This window comes from Bos taurus, chromosome 19, assembly GCF_002263795.3.
Source record: "Bos taurus isolate L1 Dominette 01449 registration number 42190680 breed Hereford chromosome 19, ARS-UCD2.0, whole genome shotgun sequence".
NCBI classification, from domain to species: Eukaryota; Metazoa; Chordata; class Mammalia; order Artiodactyla; family Bovidae; genus Bos; species Bos taurus.
This window is the reverse complement of record NC_037346.1, coordinates 57,155,316-57,172,194: the sequence shown is the minus strand read 5'-3', so window position 1 is coordinate 57,172,194 and position 16,879 is coordinate 57,155,316. Positions and strand designations below refer to the sequence as shown.

Sequence of the window (16,879 nt, the reverse complement as noted above, 5' to 3'; positions counted from 1 at the left end):
GTACTCAGGAGAGACAGGTCAGGCAACTCAGACCTGAGCCAGAGCAAGGTGGGCCCTGCCAGGCTCCCCTTCCTGGAGCAGGAGCCCCAGATGTGCACCCTCCCAGCCTGAGGTAGCCCTGTGCCACGGCTGGCAGCAGGGTCCTGAGTCAGCTGCACATACTGATTTGGGGGGTCAGAAAGGGTCACTAGGGATGCCTTGGGTGGATCCTTTCTCTGGATGCAGTGACCCCATCTGGACCTCACCCAGGGCACCTGGCATGCCTCTAACCCGTTGCTGCTCAGTCACTCAGTCGTGTCTGACTCTTTGTGACCCTGTGGACTCCAGCCCACCAGGTTCCTCTGTCCATGGGATTCTTCAGGCAAGAATACTGGAGTGGGTTGACATGCCCTCCTCCAGGGTATCTTCCTGACCCAGGGATCGAACCCTCATCTCCTGGGTATCCTGCATAGCACTTCATTACCATCAGGGAAGCCCACTGGGATCTCAGCTTAAAACCGCGGCCCGGGACTCTACCGCTCTGGGAGCTCGGCTGGCTCGGGTTTGAGCTGGCAGCCAGCCTGTGGGCATGCGTTTGGGTGAAGGAACTGAGCACAAGGAGGTGCTATGGCTGCCCCAGGGTGGGGAGCTGGCACATTTCAGAACCCAGTACTGGAGCCCAGGGGTCTGGTCTCAGCCCTTCCCCTCCAGGCTCTGAGATGCGGGCCCTGCCCCCAGCCTGCCTAGGCTCCACCCCTTCACCTCCTTCTCTGAAAAGGAGCTTCCTCTCAGTCAGAGATTTTCCAACTTGAGCTTGAATCAGAATCCCCTGGAGGGCTTGACAGACACAGATGGCGGGCCCTCCCCCCTCCCCAGACTCTCCGCTGAGAATCTGCATTGAGAATTGGTTCCCAGCTGATGATGCGAGGCCACTGGTCCAGGGTCCGCAGCTGGAGAATGCCTGCTCCATCCTCCAGGGTAACAGCTTCCTCCACCTGCTAGCTTGCCCCTGATTTCGCCCCAACTTGGGGAGCTGAGCCAGCCCCCTTGATCTGAAGAGTGTCTCTTCCCCGTGGGAGCGCCTGTGCCATCTCTGAGTGTCCCCCACCCCTGTCTCCCTTCTGGGAGCTCTGGGATGAACCTCTAAGGACTGGGAGCAGAATGGGGAAGGGGCAGATGTAAGTGGGTCAGCGCTGTAATTTTAATTTTTTTCTGTTTGGTTTGGTTTCCTGTGGGAAGACATCAGGAGGAAAAGAAGGCCTGGCAGATGTTTGCTGGCTTGTGTGTGTATGCGTTGGTTTTTTTTTTTTTCCAAGGAGGAATTTAAGAAGTAGAGAAGTGAAACATTTTAGAGCTACGGAAGGGGAAAGAAGTGATCTTACAGGAAAAGTTTACAGAGCATTTTTAACAGCCTTGTGGTCTAAAGTGAGTTAGGCTTCATAGAGGAACATGGAAACATCACGCAGAGCGGGTTTTGCTGCCGGCATTAACGTTTATGAAGACTGCCTTTGGATCAGTGGCTGCAGAGCGCTTGTCCGGTGACCTTACTGAACTGAAAAGGAGCGCTGATCCGGTTGAGGGTCAGCTGCTGGATTTACTAACGCGTGTGCCCGGCATCTCTGCACTTTGGCATCTCGTAGCTGTTAACCAGCTTGTAAGGACCAGGAGCAGGCCAGAAAAGGGAATAAGCTGCTGACGCTGGAAGAAGCAAAATGCAACAAAGGCGGCCATTCTCTTTTGTGGAACCAGGAACTCCCAGCACAGCACAGATGTGAAAGGCCCTGGAGTTGCTGTCCAGCCCCTCTAACGCCCAGAAATAGCGTTTGCTGCCAGGAGTGAGGTCTAATCGTCTCTCCGTGCAGCTCTCACCCTGGGAAGTTTCGAAACATTCTTCTGGGTCCTTTTGTTTTGTTGTTGGTTTTTTGGCCCCACCGCAGAGCTTGCAGGATCTTAGTTCCCCAATCAGGGGTTGAACCCATGCCCTCAGCAGTGAAAGTGCAGGGCCCTGACCACTGGACCTCCAGGGAATTCCCGCTCTGAGTCATTTTCCTCTTCCTTGCAGACCTGGGGAGCTGAAGGCTGCCTGGACGATTAGCACACACTCCCCGTTTCCAGCCAGTTGTGCCTGTTGGTGAAACGTGACAGTTTCAGAGCCACCAAGCCCTTCCTCCCCTCTTGCCAACACCCAGGCTCAGAGCAGGATTGGGGGGAAGGTGCTTGGAATTCTTTGGCTGGGTCTCAGGGCCCTGCCAGGACCCTATATCTGGGCTGTTGAGAAGCATCTTTCCAATCCTTGTGGTCTTTGTTTGCAAGCCCAGGACAGTCACCGCCATTGACCTTCCTCTCTACTTCTGAGCAGAGAGATGCTTCCTTCAAGGTCTGCTCAACTCCACTCAGGGCAGACATGGGGGCCCAGGCGGGTGGTGAGCACAGAGAAGGCACCGGTTTCCTCCTCCTGTCACGTGCGTGTCCTGGCAGCATCGGATCTGCCTGTATCATTTCAAAGTCCCATTGTTACGAACTCGGGTTCAGGACACTGTGAGCTGTCGCTCGCTGTACAACAAAGCCTTTCTCTTGTGAGATGCTGAGAAAGCCTATTGTGGGAACCAAAGGTCAGGTAGCAACGGAGGGCTTCTTTGGTTTAAACGTTTTATTCCTCACCCTCAACAAGAATTCATCGTCCAAAATGTTTAAACTTGGAAGAGAATCTTCAAGGAAGAAAAATGGCTTCTCTTGTTTCTTTCCCCATCTGGGTCTGTCTTCCTAGGAAGGCACTGGGTCTCGGAGGCCGGGTCCTGGTTAGGACTAGATCGGGCCTGTGCCCCTGATGGAGGGACCCTTGGGCTGGGTGGGTAGGGGAGGCTCTGCCATCCATTCTCCACCTGGACCGCAGCCTCATGACTTCAGGACTGGCGGTGCCTGTGGAGCACTCATTGAAGGCCAAGTTCTCCCCTCCAGTTTGAATCAGGCCGTGTACCCGCTCCAGCTTCCTCCCCGCCAAGGTCAGACTCTCAAGCTCCGCCCCTCCACAGGTGTCGGGAACCACCCAGAAGATGAAGGTGGACCTGGAGCAGCACCTCGCCCGCCTGGGTGAGATCTTCGCCACCCGGGGCGATTACCTCCAGACGCTGAAGTTCTTACAGCAGACGGCGGGCAGCATCATCGCCCAGATAGCAGGGGTGCCCGTGTGGACGGAGGTCACCGAGGAACTGACCGAACTGGCCAACCAGACCAGCTCTGTGGAGTACTACAGGTAAGGCCCCCGGGAGGGCCACCCCAGCTCCCTTCAGCAGAGTCGGCATCTTGGGCTCCAGCAGGGAAGTGCCACCGGAAGGGCTCACTAAGCCACTGTCTGAAATCAGAGGACACGAGAGCTTGTGGAGGCAGGGAGTGCAGCCAACCTGTACACGCAGGCACTGAGCCCCCCGGAGGGACGGTGACGAGCCAAGATCTCAGGCTCCACCTGGCCACCCACCCAGCGCATAGCAGGAGCTCTTCCAGGACCAGCATCCTCAGGGCTGAGTGAAGTGCAGCTGGTTCACGGGTTCCTCGCCTTCTAGGATTGAGGGGCCAGGGCTCCTTGCACATGCAGACCCAGCCCCCGAGGAGCGAGGGGTCGGGGAGATGGCAGTGCCTTTGGCAGTGCAGAGCCTTGCCCGATGGCAACTGCTTAGCAAGCTCAGAGATGCCCCCAGCCTCAGAGATGCCCAAAAGTGGAGTGACAGGGGCTGCAGGGACCCACCCCACCTTTGCCATATCAGGTGTGCAGACTCACTCCTGCGTCCTCAGACCTTTGGGGTTTCGTTTACATCTCCCCTGCCTCCCCATCACCCGAACCCCATCCCAGGTGAAGGCGGTGGACACAGGCCAGCTGAGCGGGGATCGGCTGCCCTCCGTCCGCACGGAGGGTCTGGGGAAGGTCACTCTGGGAACAACCAAGAAAGGCGGCGGAGTCCAGATTTAGGGGGCTCCCAGCGGAGGGGTGACGTGCACGCACGGCATACACATCCTTGTGCATCAGGGCAGAGCGCCTGGCTCAGGGGCGCGGGGGATGCAGGAGCCCTGGGAGCAAACATCTGTCCTTTGGAGGCCCTCGCCCTCCCCAGTTTCTTGCCTCTGCTTCAAGCCACCGGCAGGGGTCACAGTCTCCACCACAACGCTGCACAATTTACTCTGAATTCACTTCCGCTTTCTGAGAAAGCCCCACTCCAGGCTGAGCTAACACTGACCCAGAGAACATGCCCCTGGTGGCCTCTGGACCTCCCCATCCAGGGCTCTCCGTTCCCTGGGGTAAGAGATGGCCAGGCCTTGACCAGAGGGAGCTCAGGAGGCCCCTGGCTCTGGACAGTGCTCTGCGTCCCTCCCCTACCTGCCCATCCAGCCCCCGCCCTCCCAGACGTCACCCAGATTTTTATTCTCTTGTGTTTTTTTTGGCTCGTGTGTCCCAAGTAACCGAAAGGAAACTGCTGACTCTAAGGACTAGCTGTGACCTCTGACTCCAAACAGTGGCATCTGATTAGTCCCATGACACGAGGGACAGTCACTGCCTGAGCCTCCAAAACCTTTTTATTGTGGAAAGTGGTGTCCGTTTCGACCCTGCCGCTCTCCCTGAATGGACCTAGCCTGGTCCGTGTGAGCACTGCACTGCGTGTGTGCTCCGTCGTGTCCGACTCTTTGCCACCCCATGGCCTATAGCCCGCCAGGCTTCTCTCTCCATGGAGTTTCCCAGGCAAGAATCCTGGAGTGGGGTGCCATTTCCTTCTCCAGGGAATCTTCCCGACCTAGAGATCGAACCCGGGTCCCCTGCTTGGCAGGCAGATTCTTTACCACTGTATCACCGGGGCAGCCCTGAAAGGAACCAGGCTCCCTTGGAAAAATGTCTGACTCCAGGTTTGGGTAGGGACTGTACCCGATGAGTCTGGACCAAACTCTCATACCAGAAAGTACAATTAAGACCAAAACAAGTCATCCAGAAGGGACTCACACAGGCTCTTGCCTCTCCTGCAGTGGCAGGTGGCTTCTTTGTCACTGAGAAGAAGTATGCCTTGGAAGCCTTGTATACTGAAGGGCTTAATTTGGGCATTTTGAGAATGACCTTGGTAAAATAAGCCAGAACATAGGCATCAAAAGGGCTTACTTTTTCAGATGATTTTGTAAACCTTGGGATAAGGTGGTGACAGCTGTACAGTGTCTGTCTCAGTGAGGGTGATAGAGAGGGCCTCCTGGAACCCCGTCCCCAAATTCTTCCCCTCGCTCAGGGCTGCTTCACGGTGGGCACCTGTGGCTCCGGAGCGCTGCTGACGTTCTGTCCCTTCCCCTCATCTGCCATTTGTTTCCTCCTCTCGAATGAGCCGCCCTGGCACAAAAGCCTCGTTTTATTCTTCATGAGCTCACCAGCCCCAGGGCCCGGGTCTCCTTGGGACCAGCCTCCCCACCTTTGCTTTCCGGATGGTGCTGGAGCCCAGCCACTCAGCTGAGCAAATTCTTCTTAATACTTTTATACAAGTCCCGGCTACGTGTTAGAGGCAATTAAAAGCCCAGAGACTGCTCTCCAGAGGTTTCCAAAGGGTGTAACAGAGCCAGCGCATCCACGGCGGATGTGGGAGGAGCCGTGGCCGCAGGGGCCCGTGTGGCTCCTGGGAGAGCCGAGTTCTTGCTTAGAAACTCATCCCCATGTCAGCAGCCAGCTCCTCTAGGGAAGCGCATCCGCCTTGCAGAGCTGTTTCCAGGAAACTTTTATAACGCGAGGAGGCGGGGATGCCGAGCAGGCTGAAACATAATCTTAGAGCTTCATGATCGTGGAGCTTTGACTCGGTCCTACCTCGATTTCCTGTCAGTGTGCCGAGTAGGAGAGAGAAGGGCAACAAGAAAACTTCAGCTGTGAGATGGGAAGCCAGGATTTTGAGGGGCTCCAAGTGGCTGGCCCTATCTCTTGTGGGAAGACTCGGAGAGTCTGGAATCCCTGGGCCAGCCTCTTTTCCCCCTGACCTTGGTTTTCCAATCTGTAGAATGGGATTCCAGCGCTCGATGGCCCCAAGGTTCTTTTTATCTATTTAATTTTTGCCTGCACTGGGTCTTCCTTGCTGGGCTTGGACTTTCCTCTCTTTGTGAAGAATGGGAGCTACTCTTCATTGCGGGGAGCCATCGTTAAAGATGCGGGCCTCTTAGCTCTCTTAGATCTGTGGCTATGATCCATCATAGCTACAATCCGTGGCATAGATCCGTCAGACCTCGCCTGGGCTGACTCTGTGTGTGCCTTCTAGAAGCAACAGGAACCAGGGTCCAAATACATGCCTCCCAGAGATGGTTTAGACCTGCTCTGTCCATGGCGTGGCCACTGGTCACGAGTGGCTGTTGGAACAAAGGCTATGAGGAGCTTCCCTGGCGTCCAGTGGTTCGGACTCCACGTTTGCTGCAGGGAGTGCGGGTTCAATCCCTGGTTGAGGAAGATCCCGCATGGCCCACAGCCAAAAAAAAGGAAACGAGAGGGTAGGTGCATGTATGTGTATATATGAATTACTTTACTGTACACCAGAAACTATCACATCATTGTAAATCAGCTACACTCCCATATAAAGTACAAGTTAAATTAAAAAAATAAGATAAAAGATATATATTGTACAACATGAGGAGTATAGCCAATATTTTTATAGTAACTATAGATGGAGTATAAGCTTTAAAAATTGTGAGTCATATGTTGTACCCTGGAGAAGGAATAGGCTACCCACTCCAGTATTTTAGGGCTTCCCTTGTGGCTCAGCTGGTAAAGAATCCATCTGCAATGTGGGAGACCTGGGTTCAATCCCTGGGTTGGGAAGATCCCCTGGAGAAGGGAACAGCTACCCACTCCAGTATTCTGGCCTGGAGAACTCCATGGACTGAATAGTCCATGGGATCGCAAAGAGTCAGACGCGACTGAGCGACTTTCAAAAAAATAAATACATAGTATACCTGTAACTTACGTAATATTGTATAGCAACTATACTTCAATTCTGAAAAAAAGAAGAAAAAGTAAATGAAAGGAGAAATTCGTTTCCTCGGTTGTATCGGCCACGTTCTCAGCCACACACAGGCAGCCACAGAGAGTGGTCAGTATGTAGGTGGTCCGTGTCCATCACTGCAGAAAGTTCTAGGAGACAGTGCTGGTTCAGACACTCAGCCGGGGGAGGGAGGGTGACTCCTTTGTCCAAGCACAGGCCGGGATGCAGCCTCCGGAGCCCCAAGGGCTGTCCACCACGCACACTGGCTTCGTGCTGTCCGGGGCAGGGCTGGCCCCCGGGCTCATCAGCTTAGCCGCCGGCTCCGGGCGGTTTGTCCTGTGAACAGTCCAACGGGCCACGGGCCCCGGTGGGCAGCTCTTCCCTGACTGCCCCTCCCGCCCCGCCCAGGTGGCTCTCCTACCTCCTGCTGTTCGTCTTGGACCTGGTCCTCTGCCTCCTGGCCTGCCTGGGTCTGGCCAAGCGCTCCAGGTGCCTCCTGGCCTCGTGAGTAGCCTGCCTCTGGGTCTGGGGGAAGAGCTGGCCAAGCGTGGGGAGTGACGGTGCCGCCGTCCAGAGGGATGAGGGCCTGGGGGGCCGGGGGCGTGTGGGCAGCAGGGGCAGCCTGATGCCGCCTCCCTCTCCCCTTCTCAGCACCCGGCCCGGGGCCGGGTGGGGGCGGCAGCCACCATCCTGCCGTCTGGACACCAAGCCAGGGGTGGGCTTTCCCCGCTCCCAGCCCTTGCCTCCGGGGCCTGACTGTCCCGCAGCTGAGCCGTTAGAGCCGCTCAGCTCGCGCCCTTGCTGCTGTCTCTTCCCTTGGGGACCTGTGCCCTGGGCATTGGTCCATATCCCTCTGCCAGCAGTTAGGGCTCAGGCTGGGGCTGCCCTTGGGGCCGCCAAGGGAGTCTAGAGGGCCAGGGGAACAAGGTCGTAGCCGAGAGGAAGGGCCCCGAAGGCTGGGGGGTGGGCAGCCACCAAGGGACCCCCACCTGCCGGCCTCTGCCGGGACCCCACTGGCGGCTGCTTCTCCTCTAGGATGCTCTGCTGCGGGGTGTTGGCCCTGCTCTTCAGCTGGACGTCCCTGGCTGCTGATGCTGCTGCGGCCGTGGTGAGTTGGGGGCCGTGGGGGTGCCGGTGGTCCGCCCGGGTGGTCTTCAGTCTGGTGGTGTGTCGATGTGTGCCGCCCAGCGTCCCCAGGGCAGGGCCAGCTTCTGGTCTCAGTCCCTAACCAAGAATCCGAGAGTCTGGGAACTAAAGGGGCTTGGCCCATCCCTTTTGATGGGGACACAGGCCCTGGGAAAGGAAGAGGCTTGCCCCGGGGTCATGAGCCGTTTGAGGGCAGAGCAAGATAAGAGGCCTGAAGCCTGATCCTTTACCCACCTGCCACAGCCTGTGCGGCCGGGCACGGGGGACCAGGTGCCTCTTCTGGATGTGAAGAGCTGAGCCCAGCTGGTGGGGCTGGGCAGGGCTTGAACCCCATTCTGGAAGCACCCTCGGGCTTCAGCGCACACTCCCGGGCCCTCCTCCCCAGCGTCCAGAAAGCAGAAGGTGGCCTCCCATCCACTGCGCTTGGACTCACACAGACCATCCGATTCACAGTGGTGTGTTTCCATTTGTGGTACCTTGAAATGTGAAAAAAAAAACAACAAAAAACAGACACACACGCAAGGTGTCAGGAGTGTGGGCGGGAAGCCAGCTAGGCAGGTACGCTTGGTCTCTGGTGGACCGAACACTCCAGAGGAGCTGTGTGCACGGCGTTCATTCATTCATTCAACGTTCGGCTACGTGGCTCTCAGGGGCGTGCGTGTCTGGAGATGCAGGAACCAGAAGAACGGGACGTTTCCTCTTAAGTTTCAGCTCATAGGCAGATCATCACAGCCCCATGTGGATCGACACAGTGGTGGTACAGGCTGCGTGTCTGTGTGTGTGTGTGTGTGTGTGTGTGACAGAGGGGCAGATTTATGGGGATTTCAGAGAACCCCTTAGCTCACTTAAGAGCCACAGAGCAAACTTGTGACCTGCATCCATTCTGCCCTTTCGATCCAGGAGAAAAAAAAAGAGGGGAGGGCTCACACAGGAACCCCTCTACCCAAACGCATGCTTGGCGCAGTGACGGGGGCCGGCTGGTGACCCTGGCCTTGGCCGGTGGGCCTCCACGATGCCCCCAGAGTGCATGGACCCTGGTGCTGCTTGTCTGAGTAGCTCTGGGCAGAGCTTGTCTGGAAGGGGGAGGAGGTGGGCCTCTCCTGCTTTGTCCCCCCTCCCCACATCACACAGTGTCCACTTGGGACCGCGGAGGGAGCCCTGGGCAGCAGGAGCCTATGTCCCCAGGGCTGGGGCCCCTCCAGGTACAGGGAAGAGCAGAGTAGGAGGGCCCAAGTGAAAGTCTCTCAGTCGTGTCCGACTCTTTGCAACCCCATGAACTGTGTAGCCTGCCAGGTTCCTCTGTCCATGGGATTCTCCAGGCCAGAATACTGGAGTGGGTAGCCATTCCCTTCTCCAGGGGCTCTTCCCAACCCAGGGATTGAATCCAGGTCTCCCTCATTGCAGGCGGATTCTTTACCATCTGAGCCACCGGGAGGGCCCAGGTCACAGTCAAACGCATCCTGACGTCATCTGGAGCTTGGCGGGCTGAACAGGGTCCAGGGAGGGTGGCTGCTGGCCGAGGCCACACGCACAGCTGCCTGGCAGAGAGCCGCTTCTCCGGGGACAAGAGTGGGCACAGGGAAGCTTGCACACAGCGGGCCCTCCCCCGGGCGCCTCCAGCTGGCCACCATGGGCACCCCTTCAAGAGCCAGCTCCTTCCCAGCAGGGTCTCCTCCCTCTCACCAGGCTTCTGTGTTCACAGCGACCAGAGGCGACTGCAGCTCCCAGCCGAGGGCCCCCCGGGCAGCCAGGGAGCTGCAGAGAAAGGCCATCTCCCTAATTCGATTAATCAGGCCCTTGTGTGAGAGAGGCCAAGGGTGAGGCAGTGAATGGGCCTTTGACGGGGCTGCGGCTCCTGCTGCATGTTAATAGGAAGTGGGGCAGAAGGAGCCAGGCCCTCCGAGGCTGTTGTGGGGAGCTTTTGTGCGGCCACTGCCCCTGCCCGCCCAGCCTGTTTTTCTGGGGCTGCTCTTGTTTTTGTTTTTGAGAGCTGTGGGGCAGAGCGCCAACACTGGGGCCTCACCCTCTCCCTCCACTGTCCCCCCAGAAAGGGTCTCCAGGAAGGAGCACTGCCCCCCAAGAACGTGCCAGGGGCTTCCCTGGTGGTCCAGTGGCTGAGACTCCAAGCTCCCGGTGCAGGGGACCTGGGTTCGGTCCCTGGTCAGGAAACTAGAACCCACACACCGCAACTTCGAGTTACCGAGCCCCAACTAAAGATCCCGCAAGCCACAACTGAGACACCCCACACAGTCAAATGAATATTTTTTAAAAAGAACGTGATGAGGAGGCAGATGGGAGCCAGGGAACTGAGCCCCGCCTGCTCGACCACCCCGCTGTACAGTCCGGAGTGTTAGGCAGGAGTGAGGGGCAGAGAGGAGAGACAGCGCCAAGGAGAAGGAGCGGGGAGAAGTGGCCTCTGGGAGAGGCTGGAGGGGAGGGTCACCCAGGTGCTCTGGCCACCGAGCACTCGCCCTCCCCGGCAGGGAACCCCAGGAGCATTCCTGAAGTTCCCCAGGCCTCGTTTCCTCCTGTAGGATGGGCAGAAGAGCGGCACTTTCTGCGAAGGCTTGTTGATGAGGGCGAGATGGGTTGATGGACCCCTGGGAGGCATGTGGTCAGTGTCCATCAGTCGCTCAGTCGTGTCTGACTCTGCAACCCCATGGACTGCAGCACACCAGGCCTCCCTGTCCCTCACCAACTACCAGAGTTTGCCCAAGTTCACATCCATTGAGTCGGTGATGCTATCCAACCGTCCCACCCTCTGCCGCCCTCTTTTCCTTTTGCCTTCAACCTTTCCCACTGGTTCATTGGTTTCCTACACATTTATTCCCTTTCTGGGAGGGTCACGGGGTGACCTGAAAGGGGGGAGCCCCCCTCAACCCAGTGCCCGCTGCACCCCCCAGGCCAGACCTGTGGAGGGCCTGGCTCAGAGGGTGGCGTCCTTGCAGCCGCCTCTTCGAGGGCCCGGACCTGCCGCGGCTCGGCCCCCGGGGCCCTCGGTGGTCCCCCAGCCAGGCCGGGCCAGGCGGCAGGGTCTGGGTCCCCCAGTGTGGCCACAGCAGAGCCTGCAGCCCGTGTCCCTTTCAGCCCTGTGCTCTTCTTGACCTCCCATCTTATCATGACAAGACCTGGACCCAAAAGCTCAGAGAGGGATTTAGCACCTCTGTAACTCTTTAGGAAGACATTCTGGGGCAGGCTTCATAGATGGACACCCCCCGGAGTCGGGGCGGACTTGGTAACAGCAAGACAAAGAATAAAATAGAGATAGGCAAACCAGGCCGTGGTGCAAATAACTCTCCAAAATGTGTCCTGTAGCACCTTCGTGCCTCACCCAGGTCCCTCCCAGGAGAGGCATTCAGAAATCAGAAGTAACAGCAGAGTGCATGCTGTCTGCCGTCACTTTTCTGAGTACGCTGCGTGGATTGATTTATTAGGTGAAGAGCATCTCTCTCTCCTGTGCGATTGATGAAGACGCTGAGACCCAGGCTAAGCCCTTGTCTCTAAAGTTAAGAGAGCCAGGCAGGGGCAAAGCCAAGACCCAGGGAAGCTGGCCATTGATGGTTCTTGCCCAGCCGAGTCTGAGCCGCGGGGTCCCCGTGCCTGAACTCCTTGGAGTGTGTGACTTTCCTCCACCCTCTCTGTTTCTCCCTGGCTCAGGGCACCAGCGACTTCTGTGCGGCTCCAGACACCTTCATCCTGAACATCACAGAGGGCCAGGTCCGCCCCGGTAAGGATCTCAGCTGCTGTTGTCAGAGCCGCCTGGGATGCTCGGTCCAGGCCCGCAGTCAGCCAGACTGTGCCCCTGAAAAAAAGTGAAAGCGTTAGTTGCTCAGTCGTGTCCGATTCTTTGGGACCCTGTAGCCCTCCAGACTCCTCTGTCCATGGGATTCTCCAGGCAGGAATATTGGTGTGGGTAGCCATTCCCTCCTCCGGGGCGTCTTCCCGACCAAGGTGTCTCCCACGTTGCAGGAGAGACTTTGCACGTTGCAGAGAGATTCGTTGCCGTCTGAGCCAGGGAGGCCCCAGGCGGTGCCCTTCTTTCCCTTTCAGCCCTGTAGTCACCCAGAGCTGCCCCATCACGGTCCTTCAGGACCAGCCGAACCAATGGGCCAGGTCTTAGAAGCTGTCTCCTTGGGGAACTCGGGGACGGGCCTGGCCACGGAGGATGGATGAGCGCGGGTCACGTGTGAGCTCCTACCTGACTCCAGTGTCTTTTCCTTGCAGAGGTGACCCAATACTACCTGTACTGCAGTCAGAGCGCAAGCAGCCCCTTCCAGCAGGTACGGCTCCCCCGGTCCAGCCCTCACCCTGCCCCCAGCGCCCCCACGTGGTCAGCCGTAGCACTGACCTGTAAGGTGGAGGTGCCTGGCTGTTCTTTGCTTCTCTGGGGTCCTCTGCAGGGGCCTCTGGGTCAGCTCCACCACCCTGGGTGCTGGTTTCCATGCAGAGGTTGTGCTTAAGTCTGGGGCGGGCCCCAGATTCTACATTTCTCACAAGCTCCCCGACCAGGCTGTCCCAGCAGGACACTTGGAGTAGCAGGAAGCAGGTGGACGGGGCGGCTCTAGGGAAGGCTGAGGGCTGAGGGGAAGACCTGCCAGCAGGAAGGCCCGTCCCGGATCAGGGATGTGACTGCTGCTGCAGACGATCGGGGGGCTGCAGGGGAAGAGGCAGCGGGGGGCTCCTGGGAGTAAACCTCACGCGGGGCTGTGGTCTCTCCCGGCGCAGGCCCTGACCGTCTTCCAGCGCTCGCTGACCGCCATGCAGATCCAGGTAGCAGGACTGCTGCAGTTCGCCGTGCCCCGCTTCCCCACCGCAGAGGTGAGGCGGCCGGCCCTCCCCTGGGGACCCGGGCCGGGGAAAGAAAGCGTGTCCCCTCCCTGTGCATCTAGCCCCTTGCTGTGGCTTTAAAGGCCTCTCTGCCGAAGCTGCCGTCTGCGGGTTTATCCCCAACCCTCCCTGCTGCCCACGTTCACTCTCTGCCTCTCGGTCTGTCTGCATGTCCACCTCTTCCTGCTTCAGAAAGATCTGCTTGGAATCCAGCTCCTGCTGAACTCATCCGAGTCCGGCCTCCACCAGCTGACCGCCTTGTTGGACTGCCGGGGGCTGCACAAGGTGCGGGGTGGCCCTGGGGGGCAGGCGGAGGGCGGTGGGGGGGGCACCCCAGCAGGCCACATCGTCCCAGGGAGAAGCCAGCAGAGGCTAGGAGAGTAATTGCCTGACTCAGGGAATGGGGTGGAAGAGTGCCTGGCTTCTAGATTCTCTCCAGTAGCTGAGACGAGGAGACGCAGAGAAAGGTACCAGGGGGTGGGGGTACGGAGAGTTGGATCTGTTTCGGGGCACCCTGAGCTACATGAGGAAGGCTGTTCCCTAGTGCACAGACCCCCAGCCATCTGGTCAACCCATCCAGTTCCTGCATTGCAAGTGGACACCCCATTCTCATTGCCAGGGTCATCTCTAGGAATCTGCAATATCAGGCATCCATGCAGGGATGCATGTGAGCCCCTCCTCTCCTCCAAAGCAGGAAGCCAGTGTATGTTGACAAGCTCTCACATCCCACATGGATTTTGGGCGAATAGTCATGATAATGATCATGGCTGCAATTTACTGAGTCCCTTGTCTTCCACCTTGTTCTGTACACCGTATATCTGATGTATCATTTAGTCCTCACTGTTAAACTAAGAAATACCTGATATTTCATGAGAAATGTTATAGATAGCAATTTGTGTGTGAATATAGATGGATGGATAGGTAGACATATAGATGGACAGATGTATATATCTTTATCTATAAAGTAGCTTACGGAAGATTCCAGAGCTGTCGAGTCAAGGCCGTGGGTTTCCAACCCTGGCAGCCTGACTTGAGAGCTGAGAACAGGGGGTGGCCCCAGTACCCTTCCTCCCCCACCTCCACACCTCATCCCTCAGCGAGTGCTCACCACTGTACCCTCGGATCTACCCTGCTCCATCCACTTCTGTCCCCCCCGCAGCCCCCGCCTTGGTCCAAGCACCGCCCTGCTCCCCTGGGTGACAGCCGTGGCCTCCTAACCGGTCCCCACTTTCTCCCACCCCCTTACCTTTAATATACGGCAGCCAGAGCAGTCTTTTAAAAACCGAATTGGATCACAGCCTTCCGTCCCCAAACCCGCCCGTGCCTTCCCATCACCTTGCATTACATTCAAGCTCCTCCTCGCCTGCCATGCGAGGTCCAGCAAGAGCTGGTGCCGTCTCGCATGTCCTCAGCTGACCTCTGCCTCCTCCCTGAACACGCCGAGCCTGGCCCCTTTGCCTCAGAGGCTACAGGCTCGCTCTGCTTCCCTGCTGTCCTGGCCTCAGATTAAATGTCCTCTGCCCTCCGGCTCCCCCACCCGCAAGCTCATCATCTGTCCTGTTCCAAGCCCAGCACACAGTTTGTCAGCAAACGCGTCGAGAGAGAACCAAGAAGCGCCCTGTCATGTCGGGGTCCTGAACATGGACCCTTCGTGGGTGTACACTGTGCCTGGGATGGGGGAGGGGAGGTGATCCCAGGTCCAGGCTGGGAGAGAGGGGCTTCCAGAGACCAGCTGGGACCCCCGGCAGTGCCGCTCTCCCCCTGCAGCTACGTGCCCCTCTTCCTCCTCCAGGACTATCTGGACGCCCTCGCCGGCATCTGCTACGACGGCCTCGAGGGCCTGCTGTACCTCGGCCTCTTCTCCCTCCTGGCCGCCCTGGCCTTTTCCATCATGATCTGCCTGGGGCCAGGGGCTTGGAAGCACTGTGCCACCAGGTGGGCTTCCTGGGGAAGGGGGCGGGAGGCTCTGCTCTCTGGCTGAGCTGAGAACCGATAACCTGGGGTGGGGAGGGGCAGCAAGGGGACCGGGCATTCAGCCCCAACAGGCTGGCTGGATTTCTGAGGCAGCGTCCCTGAAAGTCCAGGCAGGACCCCAGAAGGAGGTTGGAGGGGGCCAGAGCAGGGCCAAGGATGATGAGGGCATTGTGCCACAGCCTGGCCTCCTTAGCTTGTCCCCTGTTCCTCTGCAGGACTTTGCAGGGTGATGCTGCTGCTGGGAGGGGTGCCCCCAGAATGCCGGAAGGAACAGATTGTAGCACTGAAAGCAGGGCATCTATAGTCTCATGGAGGAGACAGACAAGATAGCATTTCAGTGTCTCGAGAGTAATCAGAAAAGGAGGCAGGGTAGGGAGGATCAGCGTGCAGGTGGTCAGCAGGGTGGGCTGCCTGGAGGAGGTGGGTGTGCAGCTGGGAACGGAGCAGAGTAATATGTATAAGGCGGGGCTGAAGACCATACTTTCAGAGAACCTCAAGGAGACACCTGCAGCCAGAGGGGGAGTCCTGGGAGGAAAGATTGGGAAGTGGGCCGGGACCCCACTGCCTGGCGCCCCTCCCCTGCCCCTCACGGCCGTGTCCTGCGTGTCATCCTAGGGACAGGGACTATGACGACATTGACGACGACGACCCCTTCAACCCCCAGGCCCGGCGCATCGCCACCCACAACCCGCCTCGGGGGCAGCTTCGCAGCTTCTGCAGCTACAGCAGCGGCCTGGGCAGCCAGGGCAGCCTGCACCCAGCCCAGACCATCTCCAATGCCCCCGTCTCGGAGTACATGTACGGCGGGGCTCCCGGGGCCTCCCCGCAACATGCCGGGCTGGGGCTGTGGCGCTTTTCCTGGCCTTGGGGGAGCTGGATCTGCAGGCGGGGGCATGTTTGGGTCCAGGGGGCCAGGGAAGGGGAGGAAGGCATCTGAAGCCAGCTGAGCCCCTGGCCGCAGCTGGGACGCCTGAGTGGGGCCCCCCCCCCACCCACCCCGAGAGCATCTGCTCGAGGAAGAGCCGCTGCAGGTGTCAGTGTTTTGCCTCAAGCCTGCAGGGCAGCTCGAAGGCCTGAGAAGCCGCGTCTCCCCTGGCCCCATCACCCGCTCCCTGCTGCTTCTCCCTCCCCTCTGTCTGTGGTCCAATTCTATCTCCCTTACGCAAACCCAAACCCCCGGGACCCTCCTGCAGGAGTCCGGGCACACACCTGTGTCCCCGCCCTGAGCGCTCCTCGCCCCTCTCGGCCCCACAGGAACCAAGCCGCGCTGTTCGGCGGGAACCCACGCTACGAGAACGTGCCGCTCATCGGAAGAGGCTCCCCTCCACCCACGGTAAGCTGGGCTCCCCTCCACCCACGGTAAGCTGGGCTCCCCTCCACCCACGGTAAGCTGGGCTCCCCTCCACCCACGGTAAGCTGGGCTCCCCAGCAAACACACAAACCCTGCTGGGGAAGAGGGCGCCGTTAAAGAGAAAACCTCCTGGGGACTCAGTGAATCCCTCCCACAGAGGTAGAAAAGAACAAAACGGTTCTGTTATTGGATAAGCATTAAAGCAGACTGCCGGGACGTCCCTGTAGGTCCAGGGGTTAAGACTCCGAGCTCCCACTGCAGAGGGTGCACTGAGATCCTGATGTCACGTGGTGCAGCCAAAAGAAAAAAAAAAAGCAAACAAAAATCAGCCTGGCACTGATAAGAAAGAAAGGGGTCTGAGGCAAGGTTGGACGTCTGCGTTCTTGAGCCAGGTGTCTGTCGGGGAAGGAGCTGTCCCCTTCACTGGGCTGGGCGAGGCGTTTCACCCGCCCCATCCCGGTAGTTTGGAAGAAGCCATTCAGGTGGTGAACCTGGAGCCCTGGCGCCCCTAGGACATGAGACCCATGACGTAGGCTTGGCTTTGAGAAGCAGCTCAGGGTGTCCAGTGAGTGCTCTTAGTGAAAAGCACAGCTCTGGACCCAGGAAAGAGAGCGGAGGACCC

The 16,879-nt window shown here is 58.5% G+C and overlaps 1 protein-coding gene across 1 annotated transcript in view; it reads left to right on the top strand.

The window, feature by feature from the left end:
• Positions 1 to 16,879, top strand: part of TTYH2 (tweety family member 2) — a 35,690-nt gene that overhangs the window by 14,502 nt on the left and 4,309 nt on the right. The window contains 10 exon segments of the mRNA NM_001105626.1: positions 3,012 to 3,232; positions 7,368 to 7,463; positions 7,995 to 8,067; positions 11,763 to 11,832; positions 12,330 to 12,385; positions 12,831 to 12,923; positions 13,125 to 13,217; positions 14,725 to 14,867; positions 15,522 to 15,704; positions 16,161 to 16,239. Coding sequence (NP_001099096.1) covers positions 3,012 to 3,232; positions 7,368 to 7,463; positions 7,995 to 8,067; positions 11,763 to 11,832; positions 12,330 to 12,385; positions 12,831 to 12,923; positions 13,125 to 13,217; positions 14,725 to 14,867; positions 15,522 to 15,704; positions 16,161 to 16,239 — 1,107 coding nt within the window.